The following is a 17,198-nucleotide window of genomic DNA, read 5'->3' on the forward strand; positions in this document are numbered from 1 at the left end:
GTGTGTGGGGGCTCAAATTTAAAGTTGTTGATTTTATTACGCATACGCCTAGTGGCTCTAGCCATGGCCTCTTATGTTGGCCGTAACAAACTTGCCCGCTTAATGGCGCAGCTTTTTCGGGTCCTCAATCAAATGGTAGGAAATGTCGGGGCTTTCGTCATGGGAAGCCGGCAAAAACCCTTTTCGGATTAACAGATCAACGCACAAATGACCCGAGCAATCGTCTTGGGTTTTCCCAGTTTTTTCCTTCTTGATTTTCCCTGCCATTCCGATAAGGCTGGAAGCTTATCGGGGCTGAAGGACTTTGACGACCCAATTAATTCTTGTTCAACAACCGGCCGAAAAAAAAAATTGTTGCCACATGCATTGTTAGTCTACTTTTCATGTCAAGGAAAAGCGACGGCTGAGAAAAAAAAAACTAAGTGAATAAGGTACAAAAGAAAATAAAAATGAGAAACTCGTGAACGTTAAGTTAAATTGCGCGGAAAAGTTATGCGTCCCCGTTACCCAGAGTTTCTCTAACAAAAAAACTTTGTTAAACATTTTATTCCCTAGAACGCTTGCCACGTTGGCTTAGCGGAACTACTTGAAATGTAAAAATGTTCGAGCCTTGAGTTGAAAAGGCAAACTTGGCAGCAACTTTGAAGGTTCACATAATTATGCGCATTGCCTTGCCACGGCTCCTGTGCCACATCCTTCTCTATCACCTGCTCATGATCTCGTCCAGCCTTGCAGCCTGCTACCAACGTCATTCGAGTTGCCCGCAGAACCAGCAGCAGTCCAGATCCCAGCTTCTGGACCAGTCCGCGGACCTCACCATGGGCATAAGACAAGGCAACTCCAAGCAGACCGCCTCGAATATTGCCCAGAAGGCTGCCCAGGAGGCCAAGAAGGCGTCGGACACTCAGGCACCAGCTGCTCTGGCTGCTGCCCGCCAGGTGAAACACCAGCTGGCCGAGAAAGCCATTGCTGCGGCCAAGGCCGCTGAGGCGGCGCTGGCGGGGAAACAACAACTTATGGAGCAGCTGCAGGACGAGGTGCACGAGGCGGAGATTATTGTGCAGGAGGAAACCTACTCACTGGTTGGTTCACAGGTATGTGCTAAACCCCCTTTTATTACCAATTCTATTATGATATGCTAAATTTCAGACAAATGTCAATGTCGCTGTTGCCACAGCGAAGCAATGTCAAACGCTGTTGCAATCGCTTCGGAGCTCAGTAAAAGTTGCCGAGGAGGCAGTGAGCAATGCTGAGGCAGCTGCATCCGGTGCCCAGCAGGAGTTGTGCGAAAAGAACCAGCTGGTGGAAACCGCTCGCCAGAGAGCAGAGATGCTGATGCAGCAGCTGCGCTCCGCCAAACTGGACTATACCAACACGAGGAAGGCCGCCTACAGGGCTGCCTGTGCCGCCAACGAAGCAAGGAACAAGGCTGTAAGGGACCGAAGATCCTACGAGGAGGACATCGGTGGAACTTTTGGGCAGCAGCAGCAGCAGCAGCAACAAATGCTGCACAATCACGACCAGCCAGGAAATCTCCAAGATCCAGAAGTTAAAGGACAGGTGGAGGGATGGGAGTATAATGAGCAGGGTAAAGCTATATTTTCTAATTGATGTGCCCTGTAAAATACATATTATTTTGCTAAAATAGTTTAAAAAAAAAATGTATTAAAAGGACCAAATTCCGGACTTTATTTTAAAGTTTATCAGCAGCATGAGACCATGTTTCGAGTGAAAAGTGTGGGCACATTGGAACTTTCTCTGCCAAACGCCTGGGGGATTTGGCAACGCCAATCGAAGCGAACTCCAAAAAGGCAAAATGACAGAGCCAAAAAGGGACACGAAACCCAATTGGCTTGTAAAACAATTTGACCAAAGCTATTTTGTTATAACTTTTGGCTCTTTTTTTTTGTTTTCACATTTTTCTTTCCTTTTTTTGCGGTCACAGTGACAGTGGAAAAAGGCGTGACACAATAGGGGGCATTACTAAAGTTTTCACCACACGTTTTCAATAATGATTAGTTTCGGTATTCTCTTTGGGGAATTGACAAAGAACATTGCCAAGAACATTAAGTTTAAAGTTTTTCGATTCTCGCTCGCTTGCAAAAGTTTACTTACATAAGCAGAAATGGCAATAAATAAATGTTGCTTGTCACCGTATTAATTGGGTCATCAGTTGGGATATCGTGAAAGTTGGCTGGAAAGCCAAAGGTTTCCACCCGTAAAATGCTCATTGGGGAGCGGTTAAAGTAACGATGCGGATTTTTGGTTATTTGTGGCGTCCATTTGGACACGAATGCCCCGAGGGAAAACAAGCGATTGGTACTTGAGACAAGAGTTATCAGCCATCAAGTAGCAATCGATGGTAGCTATCGCCATTTCGGCTTATGATCTGGCTCAATACAATGTATCTTGGATAGGAAACTGAGCCCAAATAACTACCCAATTTATAGTTTGGATACGTTTTAAGAGCTGCGCCATCCGTCGTTGACAAGCTCACTAAAAGGGTTCAATTGAGAGGCAGGTTTTGTCTTTCTTACCGTGGGACTTAGTCAAGCCTACTCTTTTGTTACACTGCAAGAATATTTCCTACATTTTTACAAATTAGCTTACTTTGTTTATAGAGCTCGCAGTTCTAGGTTAGTGGGCTAGTTTTAAAAATATATATTTAAAAATAGATTTCTAGTTTAAATTAAATTTCGCATATTTCGCTCTTTCATTTCGATTCAGCTATTGCGTTTCTCTGAATGGTGACCAGAGTCAAGGCTTTTAGGGGGCATTAAACCGCATGTGGCCGAATCATCACCGGAACAGGACCATTTCCCCAACTCCGGACATTCAGCTGCCAGATGCCAGACCCAACATTCCACTCTATACAGCCAACCAGAATCCGAAATATTTGCTGACACTTTAATGCCAAAGCAATCTGGCAAGTGTTGATCGTTCCAACAACTAAATAAACTACTACTAAAAGTCAGGCCCAGAACCCCGATGTCAGTCAACAGTATCAGCATAAACCACAATGCCACGCCCCCTCATCCGAATACGAATAGGAATAGGAATCCGCATCCGAATCAAAATCCAAATGCCTGCCCCCCGGACACGCCTCGAAGTGAACCGAAATGTATTCATTTCGGTACTCGAATACACCAATTCAGATGGTGCCAGTTTTTGTTATCCGGGGTCCGGTTTCCAATTTGCGTCCTTGCGTTTTTCGGGGGAAACAAATCAAAACAAATGAAATGAAATCAATTCAATGAAGCAAATCAAATTTCATGCGTATTCCGTCGCTTTTGCCCAGCTTTTCCACAGCCTTTTATTGCTGGACAATAAAAATTTTCGGCCTCGCAACGAAACCGAAACTGAGTAAAATCAAATCTGTTGTTGTTTTCCCGAAAAGTTGCGGGAATATTGTATTTATGGTTGAGTTCGATGTGGCAAATGGGCGTTAAGTGGGTGTGTGTGTGTGTGTGTGTGGCAAGGACCGTAAAAATCTCGAGGAACAACATAATTTGTGAATTTATCCTCATTTCTCGGGCTCTTCAAGTTGTGCGAGTGGCATGCAAATGAATACCGACAATGCCATCATTTTTTTTTTGGGTCTTAAATTGACTTTTGAACAAATACAAATGTTGCAAAACTCCACAGGCAAACTGTCAGAACCGAAAAATACTTTGAATAGTCAAAGAGTCAATTTATTCCTCTCAGCTTGAGGCCGATATCATGGCATATCATTTACATTTTCACCTGACGGCGACCACCGCAGCTGTGAAAATTCCCGTTGGTTCGGTTCCACCCGGGAAATTGTATCCCATTTACTATTCACTTTAATGGCAAAGAAGCCTCGGATATTTACGCATTAATTTCATATCATTAAACATTTGCAGGGGCATTGTTATTTACCAAACGGCATGCCCCGCCACCGGAAGTTGGGCAAAGTGGTAGCTCCCCCCAGTTAATTGGAAATGTATTCAGGTGGGGTATCATGGGTTAAGTGTTATGTACACCCGTTTGCATATTGAAATTGCTGCGAACAGCGAACTGTGAATGGCGCAATGTGTTTGTTTAGTTTAATGACGGTTATTATATTTCCACTGATTAATTATTGCCAATGTTGTTCCGGTGATGGCTATTAGCTTGATTAAAGTTTATAAATGCGTTGATTAATTGACCACTTACCGGTAGATCCCTTACGGAAAACCAAACAAATCGTAGTTTCATAAAATGAATTTATCTCTGCACACATTTAGAGCTCTATTGTAAATTGATATGAGGGAATAATAACTTTTTCTCCAGTCCCATACGTATACTATATTAAACACATGTTACTAAGATATTCTACCCCTAATAAATTGAGAGTCCCTCTGGTAAGTATAACTTCCATTTTGTTTGAAACTTTCGCTCGGAAAATGTTACTTCTTCCTGGGGTTTTAATAAAAATCCGCTATAACAGAAAACTTTGACGCTAAGCAAATGCACCCCAGTGGCAATGGTGAACTTTATAGCGAGTGAAATGGGATAAGGGAAAAATATTAATTTTCCGCAAACAGAGACAGCAAAAGGGTATGCATTTACCACCCACGAAAAACTATGAAAACTCATTTAACAACTTGCAGGGTGCAAACAAAAATAGTGAGAAAAAAAACCAAGAAAAAAAGGGACATACCGAGGAAAAACACATCGCCAAATGCAAAACTTGTGTTGACACGACAACTGCCCCGCCCCCCGGGGCAGCCTTAGATCTCCCGCCTTCGCCAGGTGTATGCTGATGTCTCTACAGGAAAGTGGATTACGAAAGGTGAGTGAGTGGAGATGGGTGCGGCATGGCACTGAACATGGACAAAGTGTTGCTGTGTTCCCTTTGCCATTTCACTGACGGAGTGACAAACTTCGCACGTTGCACAAAAGACGCCGGCAAAACTTGAGCAGATTACTCAACGCACTTGGGCGGATCTCGTGCCACCCGCGGCTGTATTCTTCTCGTGCAACTCACCTCTTTTTTTTATGGGTAACACAAACCCGGTACTTAGTGAAAAGTGAAAAACCAGTGTAACAATGTTGAGCTTTTAACGGTAAATTGTTGCTAGAACCAGAGACCAAAAGACAAAACTTTCTTTTTCCTCATCCCAAATGAACAACAACAAAGTTGAATGAGGTGAGCGGGTCGAAAGGTTAGTCATGGATGGTTGGCTGGATGGTTCGGTCTGGGTAAACGAAATGTGTCAAGTAAGTGCAATGCTTCAAGTTGAAATTTATGCAAAGTGCGCCAGTTTAGGGGACAAGTACTCCAACTACCATCCGAAACACCCAACTGCCCCGCCCACCGAAGGCACTTCGAGTGCATTGTAATTTCAGTGCGAGCTCGACAGTTGAGAGCGAATTCCGACCCCTAACTGGAATTATTTTGCAAAAGTTTTTCATAAAAAATCGAGACTAAAGGAAGGACACTGGGGCAAAGTCGCTATGCTTTTCAAACCACACACTAATAAGGGCTAGTATATTAAGTGTAGAAATTATAGTTACATACACTACTTTGTAGCAATGACCTTTACTTTCACATGCTTGCCACTAAAGAAGTTTGAGATGGAGTATAGCCATGTCATTAAATTAACCCCAGTTTGTCAGACTTAATCAAATTTTTGTCGCTGGCCCAAAAAGTTTTTAATGAGCAGCCAACAAATAGCTGCAACAGCAGCAGCTGCAACTGAAGGCCAGCTAATGGGCAAAAATCGGGCTAGTTGCTGACTTTAAGACAAGTCCTGGCACGGTGGTCGAAATTAAAGACAGAGACAAAGGACACTTTCTGGAAGGGACCTGCCCGGCTGTCAATTGTCCGCAACTTTGGGGCCGAGACCATCGTGTAGGAGCCAAAACCAATGAAATGCCGCACAACTGACACGCTGACTGACACCCTAAGCGCTTCCACAGCATCCAGCTTCCACAGCTCCTTGGCCAGGATGTCCGCCAGCTCCTTTCACGGAGCAAAACTTGCTTAAAATTAAATCAACATAGATAACTAACTGCTCTATTCAATTAAATGGTGGTGTTTGTATAGTGATAACTTGTTTTAATTGGCCATGATTTGAATGAAAACTTTGAAGTAGTTTTTTTTTGCCACAGGAATAACAATAATGATAATCAATAATGTAACTTGAGTATGATTGCTTCGAACTTGAGTCCTGCGGAGGCTGAGAATGAATGACATGCATGGCTGTTGTGTGCGTGATCCATTCAGCCCACTCGACGTTTGTTTGACGAAATCGCAGCTGAGTGGAGGGGCCAAAAGGAAAAAGGAAACGCTGTCCTGGCACGCAACATTTGCCCCACCACAGACCAGTTGCGTTGATGAGGCGCAGGAGTTGTGCGGCACACACCACTCTGTTGGCTGTCTGTCAGTTTGGCGATGTCACTTCAACTTCGAAAGGCCGGCGGGTGGGGCAATTGACTGTAAGTAGCCAGGAGCAGGACCTGTGGCAGGGGCAGCAACCGGATGTTTAAACGACGAAGGACTCAGGACTCAGGACTTAGGTCTCAGCACTCGGGCGGCTGCAGCTTGCATGGCATTAGGATTAGAAGTGTTTATACAAATGCGAACAACTTTGAGTGATTGCACGGCAAGCGCTTAAAAGACAGGAACTTGACTTGACAGCCACTTCTTGGCGGAATGCCAAACGATGCCGAAAGGTCGCAGAAATGGCAGCCATCTAATGGCATCGAGACATTTAAAAACATTTGCGGCCAAATTGATTCGAAATCGTTTGCATAAACGTGGCCTGGATGTTTGGTTAACTCAAATTACCTTCGCTGCCTCACTGATACCATAAATAAACAATGTTGAATTGCTCCTAAATCTCCTACGTGCGATGAAGTAAAACAAAGACTAAGCCCAAAATTTGTCAGCTTATGTAAGATTGCCTTGAGCTTAAAACCATTTATATCATTTACCCATGTCAGAAAAACGTTGCTATATTTTACAAACAAACAACCAGTTCATTGAATTGTTTGTTGTACTGAACACTTCAAATGTAAACATTGCTTTTTTTTAGTTTCATATATCTCATATATCATCAAAATATCTGCATCACACTGTCTCAAATAATTTCAACTGGTTGAGCTGCGCTTTTTTCCGGCCAATTGTTATTTTTTTTCGATTCTGACCACACAATAAAATCGACAATTCTGCGCTTTTGTTTGTGGTTATCATTTCGAGTCGAAACTGCAATTAATTTCTCACACATTTTTAAGTGATTTTTATGTTTGTTTTTTTCCATAGCCGGCTTTATGCACTTTTTTGTGTACGTAACCAATGTAATTTCCACGCCTCGTTTTAAAATTGTTAATTCGATGTTCATTTCGAAATGACCGTTTTTTTTTGCGAGGGGTAAAAGGGTTTTAAGTGCCAGCCACTTTCGGTGGCATTGTTGTAATTATAAATTAAAGCCGCAGCAACCGAAACTCCGGAAGAACCTTACGCAATTTGCACTCTGACAAAAAAGAAGTCCATTAAAATTGCAAATCAAAACGAAACCAAACCAAACGCTTGACACAGTTCACGATAACTGGCAGTGGCCGGGGAAGATGGCACAATCTTTTTGCACAAACAACAGATGCAGCAGCCAAACCGCAACAATGGCAAAGTCCTTGGCAAAGTATTTCACTTTCACGCCGCAGCCACAAGAGTCGGGACTCGAGACCCCAGGACCCATTCGCCCAACAGATTTCGAGTAAGTAATTGCTGCAGTTCTCAATTTCCCCGACTTTTACCCATCGCCGGAAAATTCCACCCTTTCTCACACACACACACACACACAACACACGTATAGAGTAAAGCCCATGGCTTAATTGTCTGCCGTTTTCTTTCAGTTGGGGCAAAGTTTTGCTTTTTGCCTACTGCAACTAGTTTTTTGTTCCAGCCTTAAAGCGAATCAATTAAGCTGAGCCAGCCGCAAATTGAAGAGCAAGCTGCCGTAGTGTAACTGTCGTCAAAGGGGAAATTGAAATTGGTCAAGGAATATCTCCTATATTGGCCACTGAAGAAGAGTGAGAGCTGCGATAAAAATATTTTGTTTAAATATTGTCATGTGCACACAAAAAAACGATTTCTGTACCTACATATTTTTGTAATATTGTAAGATAAACGAGATTAGGCTAAATATCCCAATATGTTTTATCATTAAATATATTTCAATTAAATATTTCCGACCTTCAAATAAAATTGTGCTCATCAACGCCATTAAATACTGCATTGTTTACCCTTTAAACAAAGTTGATTTTTCATCTGGAAAAAAATATACGATCTGTGAATTGTAAACAAACCAAACATGCGAAAGCGTGCGCATTGATTAAGCTATTAAGACAGATTTAATAAACATTATTTCAGACGCAAAAAAATTTTCAAATGAGTTGTATTATTGTACAATACAAAAAAGTAGAAAACGCACAAACTATAAACAATTTTAAATTAAAATTAATTCATCTGGAAAATCCAACCTCATGGATACCAAGCATTTATATTCATAGTTATTTCGATTTTACGTTAGTAAATCTAAATCGAAAAGAAATACAAATCATACAAGCCAATGCAATTATGGCTCTAGTTAGGACTTCAAACGTAATTGTATCAATCATATATTCATATTGAGCTGCAAGCGTGATTAACTCTCTGATTGATTCAAATCAAGCACAACTCAATCTGTCGTCAATACGAATTTCTTATCCACATTTCGCAGCTCGGCTGGGTGCGTATGTATATTAATTCCGGTGCAGCGGGAGCAAAAGCCTGCAGGTGTCCGTCCCATGGAGCCGTGAGTATGCCATTCAGATGGGACACTGGTACACGTGGACGGACTGGCTTGGCCCGGTGCAATCATGGCCAGCTGATGGCCTCGCAATCGCAGGCGTTGTTGCTGCTGATTAATTTATGCCAATATGCAATTTTCACACCAACGAGCAGGGCCACTGCAATGACAGCTCAAGCGCATAATTGCATGGGTCTGGGGCTTATTTATGGCGCCGACTGCCGCCAGTTATCCGCCCGAGGGGCAAATTAAGAGCTCACAGGTCGAAGGTTGGTCCCCGAAGTGCGGGAAACTGAAAGGTCAGCCTGATGGAAAATGCCTTTGAGCCAGAGGTCACAAATTGAGCTGTCAGCTGGCAAATAAGTTTTAATCATTTTATTAAAATGCCCTGGCAAATGCTTGCCATTAATTGCTCTGGTCTTCTGGACGGATAAGCAGCAGCATATTTTCGGCTTTTGCCTTTAAGCCGAAATTGAGGTCATCAGCAAAATTTATGCTAAACATGTCAAGGCTTCGCATGAACTGTGAACTCTGGGAATGGCATTTGCGACTTCTCATCCACACGTGTGCACTTTATGGGGTTCTGCAGCAACTACCTCACGGCGTCCACACATGCATTTGATTAGGTGGAATACAAAAAGTATAGCAAAAACCATAGCATACATTTCGGAGTCTGCTCACAGCTACAGCTTGGCTTAAACAGAGATGCTGATACGAAATCGAATCAAAACTAATATCCGAAAGTTGTTAAATTCATTTGAAATTGTCGTATTATCTCAAGAATTTTATAACATACCATTTGCAACACCAGAACTTTCAATAATTGTAGAAAATTATTGGCCAGGAAAGGCAACTGGTCAAGAGAGGATTTGGAGAACAACCAAACCCAAGCGAATTGCATCTCTGGTGTATGCCACTTTTCCATTTTTCCTCTGGTTTTGGGTAGCTGTCAAAATGTTCGCCCGCCTGTCAACCACAAGACACAACACAAAAAGCATTGGACAATTTGCCCGGCACCGGATTAGATTGCTTTGGTGTGATCTTTCACTTATGTGAGGGGAGCAGCGGGTGGGCAATCAACGTCAGGGCGGCGTCAGTGTTGCTGCACGGCTGATGGATTGCCAGGGTTGCCCGGCTCATCTAATAAGCAAAACACATTTTTGTATCGAAGTCTGGGCGCTTAAAGAGCCGTGAAAATTCGCCTCTGCCTTGGTAGTTATTTCCTTTCGTGCCATTTTCCCTTTTGGCCTTGTGTGCTCGCCCTGACAAATGATGTTTGAAGGCAAAGTTAACTGGGGCGGCGTGTCGCTGGCCATTTTGTGGTTTCCACAGCGCTCTAGAAATAGCTAACATTTTTATACAAATTTGAATTATGGCTGTGGGCGGCTTATACCTTTTCCTTTTCCGCTTTTGGCTTTCAACAGAACTCTTTTGCTTTATTATTTATATTTTCTTCCGGGTCACCGCATAATAAATAAATGTGGACGGATTTTGTCCCTTTTGATACAACAATTTTTCGTTTAATTTATGCAGGTTAAATTTTGAGCATTTTTTCCGGGCTAGAGCCCATGTTTACTGCCAATTATTTAACTGTCAAATGTATATTTCGACAATTGCGGCACAAAGCTTTTTGGCCAAGCTTTGGAGGAGTGAAAGAAAACAACCTTGGTGCTTTCTCTCCAGTCGTTTATCCTTCGCATTTTGTTGTCTTTTCATTAGGACAAAAGGCCACTGTCCTTGGCCCCCCGGCTTCCTTAAATTTGCCTTGCACTTGAATTTTCGCTACAGATTTCCTGGGAGAGAGCGTGTGTGTGAGTTTTTTGTCCATTTCATGTCTTGGCCATAAATCGTAACTAACGTCTCGGGATAGGAAGGATTCGGCGAGATGGTTTAATGCATATTTATACCACCTAAATGGCTAATGAGCAAAACGTGCCACACATGCACCGAATTTTTGAGGCATGAATATGCGAAAACACGAAGAAAATACATTAATTAAATTTTTGGTTATGCCCTCCGTTGGCCAAGAGGAAACTGAAAAGGGCGCAGTAACTTTTACTAACGAACTGAAAGTGATAATCATCAGGGGAGAAGCGGAGGAAGCTGGCAAGAAGCAAGAGACCTATAAAGAAAATCATGCCAGGCCATGTGTGTCTGAATTCTGATTGAGAATTACGCCGAAGAGAACGAATGCGAGAGAAGAGATTTTCCTTTGCATTATTTATAAGAAAGAAAAAAACCGAAATAATGATGCCTCATAAAAATGGCGGGGCTCAAGCCATATTACGGATATTACAAACAAAAGATAATAATATAATGAGCAATAAGCCAAAGGCAAATAATAAAGGCCATCTGCAGAAAAAGCTTCGAAGGCCCCAGACCACAGCACAGAATTCAATTATGTGCGATAAACAGAAGTCATTAAATATTAAAGTGCTAATGGAAAAGGAATCGGTGCCCATACAAAAGATCACGCTTTTCCGGAAAAATAAACCGCCTCAAAGGAGACGCATTCGGGGATAAGGAAAAGTGTAACGGGCGAAAAACAATGAGTGAAGGGCATAAAGGGTAATGAGTACAGGACAACACGTGGCCAACTGTCGCTTTCAGCAAACAATGCAGCCAAGGCAAGGCATTCAAGTTAGGTTACAATTTTTTTTTTAAATTTAAATTTTGAAATCGTATAAGTTTGCACATTGGTGCTTCTCTGAGCTTCACTTTATGGCTCCCCTCACTTTCATACTCTATTATGCATGCACAAGGAGGGGAAACACCCACATCGGTTTGGGGCTAATTTTACGCTCCTCTAACTCCGCATTATGGGATTATTATGTTCCGGTTGTGGGGTTGAGAGCTGTGCAAGGAACCAGCTGGCCCACGTGTATTTTGAGGTTTGTGGGCAAATAAAATATATACGTTTGTGACCTTATTTTCTTGCTAATGATTTTAGAGCCCAATAATGGGGGCTTCCAATAGTTACGGGTGTTGCTGTCAACAAAACACGTTGATTAGACCCATTAACAAATTGGAACGTAATTCGCAACTCGCTACTATCAGCAATTTAATCTGGGATTTAAGCCGTGCACATGCAAATCAGTGATGTTCAGGCCACAGAATAAACTGCTCAACATGCTGATTTAGCCAGGGATGCAGAAATACCTATGAAGTTGCAATACAAACTTATAATAGAATTTACCAAAAATCTTAAATATATCTTCTATACACACCTTACCCAAAAAATGTAGTTTCCTTTAATTAAATCTTGATTACTTATTCAGAGAGCTTAATATTTTGTACATCCCTCATCCAAATGTCGAAAACTGGCGAGGAAGCCTAACCGCGAATCTCTAAACCGAAACCAGATTTTAAATGCATGTAATTGTTATAGAGAAGAGCGTTGGCCAAACAAAATTTGCGTCACTTTTGCGGCTGCACCTGCGGCCGTCAACGGCAGGTGTTTGCCTCGCCCTCGTAAGCTGCACTTTCCGGCAAATAAATTATAAATAAAACACATCGACATACCCATCCCATCCCCGTCCAAATCCCCATCCCCATTCACATCCCCATCCAGATGCCCACGAAGTGCTGTCATGATTTTGCCGAACGAAGCACGCAAGCTCTTTGCCTGGGCGGGGTGACCAGATTAAATATATCCCTTTTTTCGGCATACCGTCCACGCTGCGGATGCTTTATTTATGCCATGAATAAATGCAAATTTCCCAACGCCACAGCAGATTTTGCAACATATGAGCAAAGAAAAGCGGATGGCAGCGATGTGGGCAGGGTGGAGGGGTAACGGAAAAGAGACTCCGCAGCGTGTCCTTTGCATAATAATAACTTGTAAATGTCATGTAGCGTAACCGTGTCCTCTATCAAAAAACGAGGGGAAAAAATGCCGGAGTGGAGTACTCCATTTGGGATCGTGTGCCGTATGCGAATTAGCATTTAATATGGGACATAGGGCCATGAACATTAACATTGCTAATACGCCCGAGTGTCTTCAAAAAGCAACTGGCCAGCCAAGGGTGCCAACTCAGTGCAAGGCACAAGGAAACTGCAACAAGTTGAAAGGAAAAGATAAAGAAAAAGAATAAATAGCAATGAACCGAAGCAGAAATGTAAACATTTCACTTGCCCCCTGTTTGCTCTCTTCATAGAATCAGGCGATTAGTTTAACTTCACAACCTTTGCAAACCATCGCACGCCACTAATTGACCGGAAACGAGAAAAATTGATTTATTTGCTTGGGCTTTGGGCCGTCTCGGTCTCATTACTGTGATAAAAGCCAGGCACATAATCAAGGGCAATTGACTGTTTGAAAAGCGACTTCCGTAGGCCAAGAAATTTATAAATTTGTCGAAGCCTTGATACAAATCAAAGACCAAAGTAAGGAGAGACGTATAGTAAATAAAAAAAATGTATTAAACAGTAGTACTGGGTAGCCTTATTAATATAGTTGAACATTCTTTTGAACATAAAATTCTTCCGAAACACAATGAACACAAATTCGTTAGTTGGCATAGTTTATGAATTTGTATCATTTGCTTAGCCAGCAATCGTCTAACAACAAAATCCCAATCAACTTTCGTTTCCAATTTTTGGTTGCCATTAAATCGGAAATAAGTCGAACTTTAATTATTTATGGGCTTGAAGTAGTCTCGTCCACTGAATGGCATAAAACGGCAAATTTGCTGGCCAGCAACAACTTACTCTCGCCAGATTCATTGGGCCATTTTTCGCATTGGCAAGCGCTTTTGGCCCAAAGACAGCGAGCCACTTGTGTGCGATACGTTTGCCACAAAGACTGAAACGAATCTCTGAAAGGAAGAGAGAAGACAGTCATATACGTAAAGCCATTTGAAAACTATTACGCCCAGGAGATTCATTCAAGTAGTGCGGCATTTATAACTCAAATGTTGCCCAAGTAACAAAAAAGCCTAAAAACTCGAGCACAACGGCAGGAGTTCAGCTGTGGAGAAGGATTTCCAGAAAGCCAGTTAGTGATGAGAAACGAATTAGGAATATATTATGTATTCCTTCATGGTAGGGCTATATAAAAATAACGTACAGACAATTCAAAAATATCACATATATAGTTGTAATATGTTATATCTGGCTAAATCAGTGGTAGTTCTTTCTTGTAAATGTTGAAACACTAGAAAAACTTTGCCCATCTCTGTTGAAGGGTATGGGAATAACGAACTATGGCAGGAATATGAAGAAACTCTGGATACATTCGAGCCAATGGCGAAAACGGCAACACAGAACGGCATTCTCTGTGCTTGCTTTTTATTAGAATGCGTCCATGGAGACGTGGGCGCCAGCCATTGTCTGGCAGCCTCCTCCTCCATGAATCCCTATCGCCTTCAGAGCGAGTATATATTGTATAATATATATTGTGCCTGTGCAGCTCGCTATACATTTCTTAGCACGTAGTTACCTATGGCAGCAACTGGAACAACAATGCCACTTGAAACAACAATAAAAAGTTTGTTGAATACAGATACTCGTATATGTGGACAACTCCCTATGCCGCCATGAAAAAAGAAAGAGAAATAAAATATAAACTTTCTACACCTAACTGGCAAAACATGAAGCCATAGCAATCTAGTTTGTAATGTAAAGCTGCTTACTAACTACGTTTATATTTTAAATACATTTTGTAGCACATATTTCAAACATTTAATCGCACTTTTTGGTCTAGGTTTTAATTGGGCATTATCTTTACTATTATTATAAAATTCTCTATGATGAGGCTTTTTACACTCCTTCCGGTTTCCAAGTCTCGACGACCGCGCTAACATATTGATTACAGTTAGGCGGCAAGGTTAAAATCCTGGACTTAACTATTGGCTCGTTCTTCTTTAAACAACGCAACATGTTGTGCATATTTCTTTCGGCCTTTGCCACGTTTTTAATGTCGGGCGTCACACCGTTAGATCCCAGGACTCCACACAACAGAAGCAGGATCAAAAAGTGCGTTCCGTGCATCTTTACAACTTGGTGAATGCTAACGATTGATATTCTTTGTAGTTGCTTTAAATAACATGAGATGAAATCGTTAATTGGCATAACAAATTGAATTGGTTAAAGGAAAATATGTTATAGATATTCGAAATGGTTTATTACAATAGGGGTTATATAACCTAGTATATGACCAAAACATATTTCTCTACTGCTTCGGATTTATCAACCGATTATCGATCCAATACCAGGACAATTATATTTTATATCTCCAGTTTATTCCAAATATACTATATATTTAAATCCTTGATCAATGCTTTTTAATATACATTAATTTGAGAATAAAATAATTAGCTTGTACACAAATTAAACGATAACAAATAAATAAAAAACATAATAAGTTCACATTTTATAGAATCTTTTATTCTTTTTCTCACAACATAGAATGTTGTTTAATTAATATTTATTACATTATGATTCACATTGGAATCAGCATCTTTTTGGGCCACAGCGAAGCCAATAAGCAGCAAAAAATAACCCGCAAGGAACTTCATGTCTATCAGAAGAGAATAGAAATAAAACACAGACCCGGTTTTTATATAGTTTATAAGCCAAGTGTTGCATAAGCCAAGCGAATCGTTTAATTCTTTTAAACGGTGGCCAATTTTAATATCGTTAAATCATTTTTCTTTCGGTCGTACGAAAATCAAATCTTTTGAATATTACATTTGGTAAAATTGGTTTTGCTACATTTGGTTTTGGTACATTTGGTTTTGGTACATTTGGCATTGGCACCTTTGGTTTCGGTATCAGCGCTTTTTGAAACACTTGCGTTTTTAGCATAAAATATATATATTAAAATTTATATTTAATATAATTAGGCAAAAACATCTGATATACTGTCAGATTGTGACTAGTCGTAAAAGCCATGACCATTAATAAGTTTTGGCCAAACAAAGCTTCGAACAAAAGGTTTATGAAAAAATATATATGGTATATTCTTGTATACTAAAATAGATTTAATATTTCAACTTAAAATAAAATAAATAGGCCATTGCTATTACATGCAAACAATTAAGTAAATGTTTTATTGAATTCTGTGCCTGCAATTATCAAAAGCTCATTTACTTTGCGGCGCTGGGACTATTGATGTGGATCACATTCTTGTTTTCGTTGGTGTTCGGATCCGCAGATTGGGCGAAAGCCACACCGGCAAAGAGCAGAACAAGTGCAGAGGTGATCTTCATGTCGGCCAGTTGGAATTGGAAGTAATGACAAGCTAGGGGAGTGCTCTTCTTATAAGGCCTGGGTTGCGTAAGCGATACTAATCTAAATGCCAGACAATTTGAAATTAATTGCACGATGAAAGAAAAAGAAGTGGAACTAATTCCTTAAACCCGAGACATAATAGACCGATTACAATTTAAATAACACTTGATTCCTTTTGTCAATCTGACAAACATTTATATAATCTGAACTTACCTGGCACGGCGATAGAAATCTTTCTTGATTTCATAAAATTAGTATTAGTCTTTAGCAAGCATTTTTAAAAAGCACGCCAATGAAATTTACTAAGCCGAAAAAAAAAGTTTCTTCTTGAATTCAAATTCATAATCACACCTGTTTCAGAAGGATATGAGAAAGCAGTTGTCTGGTTACTATCTACCACAGTTCTCAATGACTTGTCGTGATAACAATAGTCAGTTAAAATAAAATTATTATTTTCCCAACAATATTGGGAAACGTAAATGAAATTTACTGAACCGAAGATACCTTTTTGTTGTTTGAATTCCAATTCATAATCACACCTGTTTCAGAAGGATCTATGACAGCAGTGGTCTGGTTACTATCTACTCCCATGTCTGGTTGGGGTTTCAAAAGTCAGTCCATGTAGTTTAATATTGTAATACATAGATTAAACACTCTCATAAACATATATTGTGATTAGCGATCCATTTTATTAGAAGAAAATAACCTCTGACTCATAATATTTAACTTTCGGCTGGAGCATCTGCGAGTCCTGCTTCAGGAGCAGCTGGAGCTGCGGCAGGAGCTGCGGCAGGAGGTGCGGCAGGAGCAGCAGCAGCTGCTGCGGCAGGTGCAGCTCCTGGCTTCTTGGCACCGATGACGATGACGTTGTGATTTGTATTCTGGCTCTTTTGGGCGCTAACCAAAGCCAGAACAACCAGCAAAGTGACGAAAAGAGCTAGGAACTTCATATCGGCCAGTTGGAAGTCAATTTAAAAGAAATGAGGAAATGCAAGACCGCTTATATAGGCAAAAAAGATCGCCAAGTGAAACAAATCTTCAAATTCGACACGCTTGACCTTATTATACGTGGTTCATTCGAGGAAAATAATGTAATTATCATTGGCATGTGTTTGATTATGCTGATATATAAAAAAAGGAATTAAGTGGAACCCAAGCATAAGTTACTTA

The 17,198-nt window shown here is 40.9% G+C and overlaps 5 protein-coding genes and 1 long non-coding RNA gene across 6 annotated transcripts; 1 reads left to right on the forward strand and 5 right to left on the reverse strand.

The window, feature by feature from the left end:
* Positions 1-580: 580 nt before the first annotated feature.
* Positions 581-1,676, forward strand: CG14354 (uncharacterized protein). Its single transcript, NM_143176.2, has 2 exons — positions 581-1,094; positions 1,150-1,676. The coding sequence occupies exons 1-2, from the start codon at positions 660-662 to the stop codon at positions 1,609-1,611; spliced, it is 897 nt and encodes a 298-aa protein (NP_651433.1). The 5' UTR covers positions 581-659; the 3' UTR covers positions 1,612-1,676.
* Positions 1,677-8,807: 7,131 nt separating this feature from the next.
* lncRNA:CR44949 (long non-coding RNA:CR44949) lies at positions 8,808-10,313 on the reverse strand. Its single transcript, NR_125255.1, has 2 exons — positions 10,189-10,313; positions 8,808-10,131 (listed from the first exon to the last, which is right to left on the reverse strand). It is a non-coding gene; the product is annotated as a long non-coding RNA:CR44949 (long non-coding RNA).
* A 4,109-nt stretch (positions 10,314-14,422) lies between these two features.
* On the reverse strand, positions 14,423-14,800 carry Mst57Dc (Male-specific transcript 57Dc). The gene has a single exon (NM_079774.4). It carries the CDS (start codon positions 14,784-14,786, stop codon positions 14,556-14,558), a length of 231 nt encoding a protein of 76 aa, NP_524498.2. The 5' UTR covers positions 14,787-14,800; the 3' UTR covers positions 14,423-14,555.
* A 362-nt stretch (positions 14,801-15,162) lies between these two features.
* Positions 15,163-15,330, reverse strand: Sfp96F (Seminal fluid protein 96F). The gene has a single exon (NM_001170267.2). The coding sequence runs from the start codon at positions 15,311-15,313 to the stop codon at positions 15,212-15,214; it is 102 nt and encodes a 33-aa protein (NP_001163738.1). The 5' UTR covers positions 15,314-15,330; the 3' UTR covers positions 15,163-15,211.
* Positions 15,331-15,821: 491 nt separating this feature from the next.
* Mst57Db (Male-specific RNA 57Db) lies at positions 15,822-16,016 on the reverse strand. The gene has a single exon (NM_079775.5). The coding sequence runs from the start codon at positions 16,004-16,006 to the stop codon at positions 15,884-15,886; it is 123 nt and encodes a 40-aa protein (NP_524499.2). The 5' UTR covers positions 16,007-16,016; the 3' UTR covers positions 15,822-15,883.
* Positions 16,017-16,676: 660 nt separating this feature from the next.
* Mst57Da (Male-specific RNA 57Da) lies at positions 16,677-17,001 on the reverse strand. Its single transcript, NM_080167.4, has one exon. It carries the CDS (start codon positions 16,976-16,978, stop codon positions 16,751-16,753), a length of 228 nt encoding a protein of 75 aa, NP_524906.1. The 5' UTR covers positions 16,979-17,001; the 3' UTR covers positions 16,677-16,750.
* Positions 17,002-17,198: the final 197 nt, after the last annotated feature.

Source organism: Drosophila melanogaster, chromosome 3R (genome assembly GCF_000001215.4).
Source record: "Drosophila melanogaster chromosome 3R".
NCBI lineage: Eukaryota > Metazoa > Arthropoda > Insecta > Diptera > Drosophilidae > Drosophila > Drosophila melanogaster.

Bases quoted from the DNA above. Each gene is read 5' to 3' on its own strand.
- CG14354 (NM_143176.2), top strand. From the start codon at position 660: ATGCGCATTGCCTTGCCACGGCTCCTGTGCCACATCCTTCTCTATCAC. The intron at 1,095-1,149 runs GTATGTGCTAAA...GCTAAATTTCAG, and splicing joins ACTCACTGGTTGGTTCACAG to ACAAATGTCAATGTCGCTGT.
- Mst57Dc (NM_079774.4), bottom strand. From the start codon at position 14,786: ATGCACGGAACGCACTTTTTGATCCTGCTTCTGTTGTGTGGAGTCCTG.
- Sfp96F (NM_001170267.2), bottom strand. From the start codon at position 15,313: ATGAAGTTCCTTGCGGGTTATTTTTTGCTGCTTATTGGCTTCGCTGTG.
- Mst57Db (NM_079775.5), bottom strand. From the start codon at position 16,006: ATGAAGATCACCTCTGCACTTGTTCTGCTCTTTGCCGGTGTGGCTTTC.
- Mst57Da (NM_080167.4), bottom strand. From the start codon at position 16,978: ATGAAGTTCCTAGCTCTTTTCGTCACTTTGCTGGTTGTTCTGGCTTTG.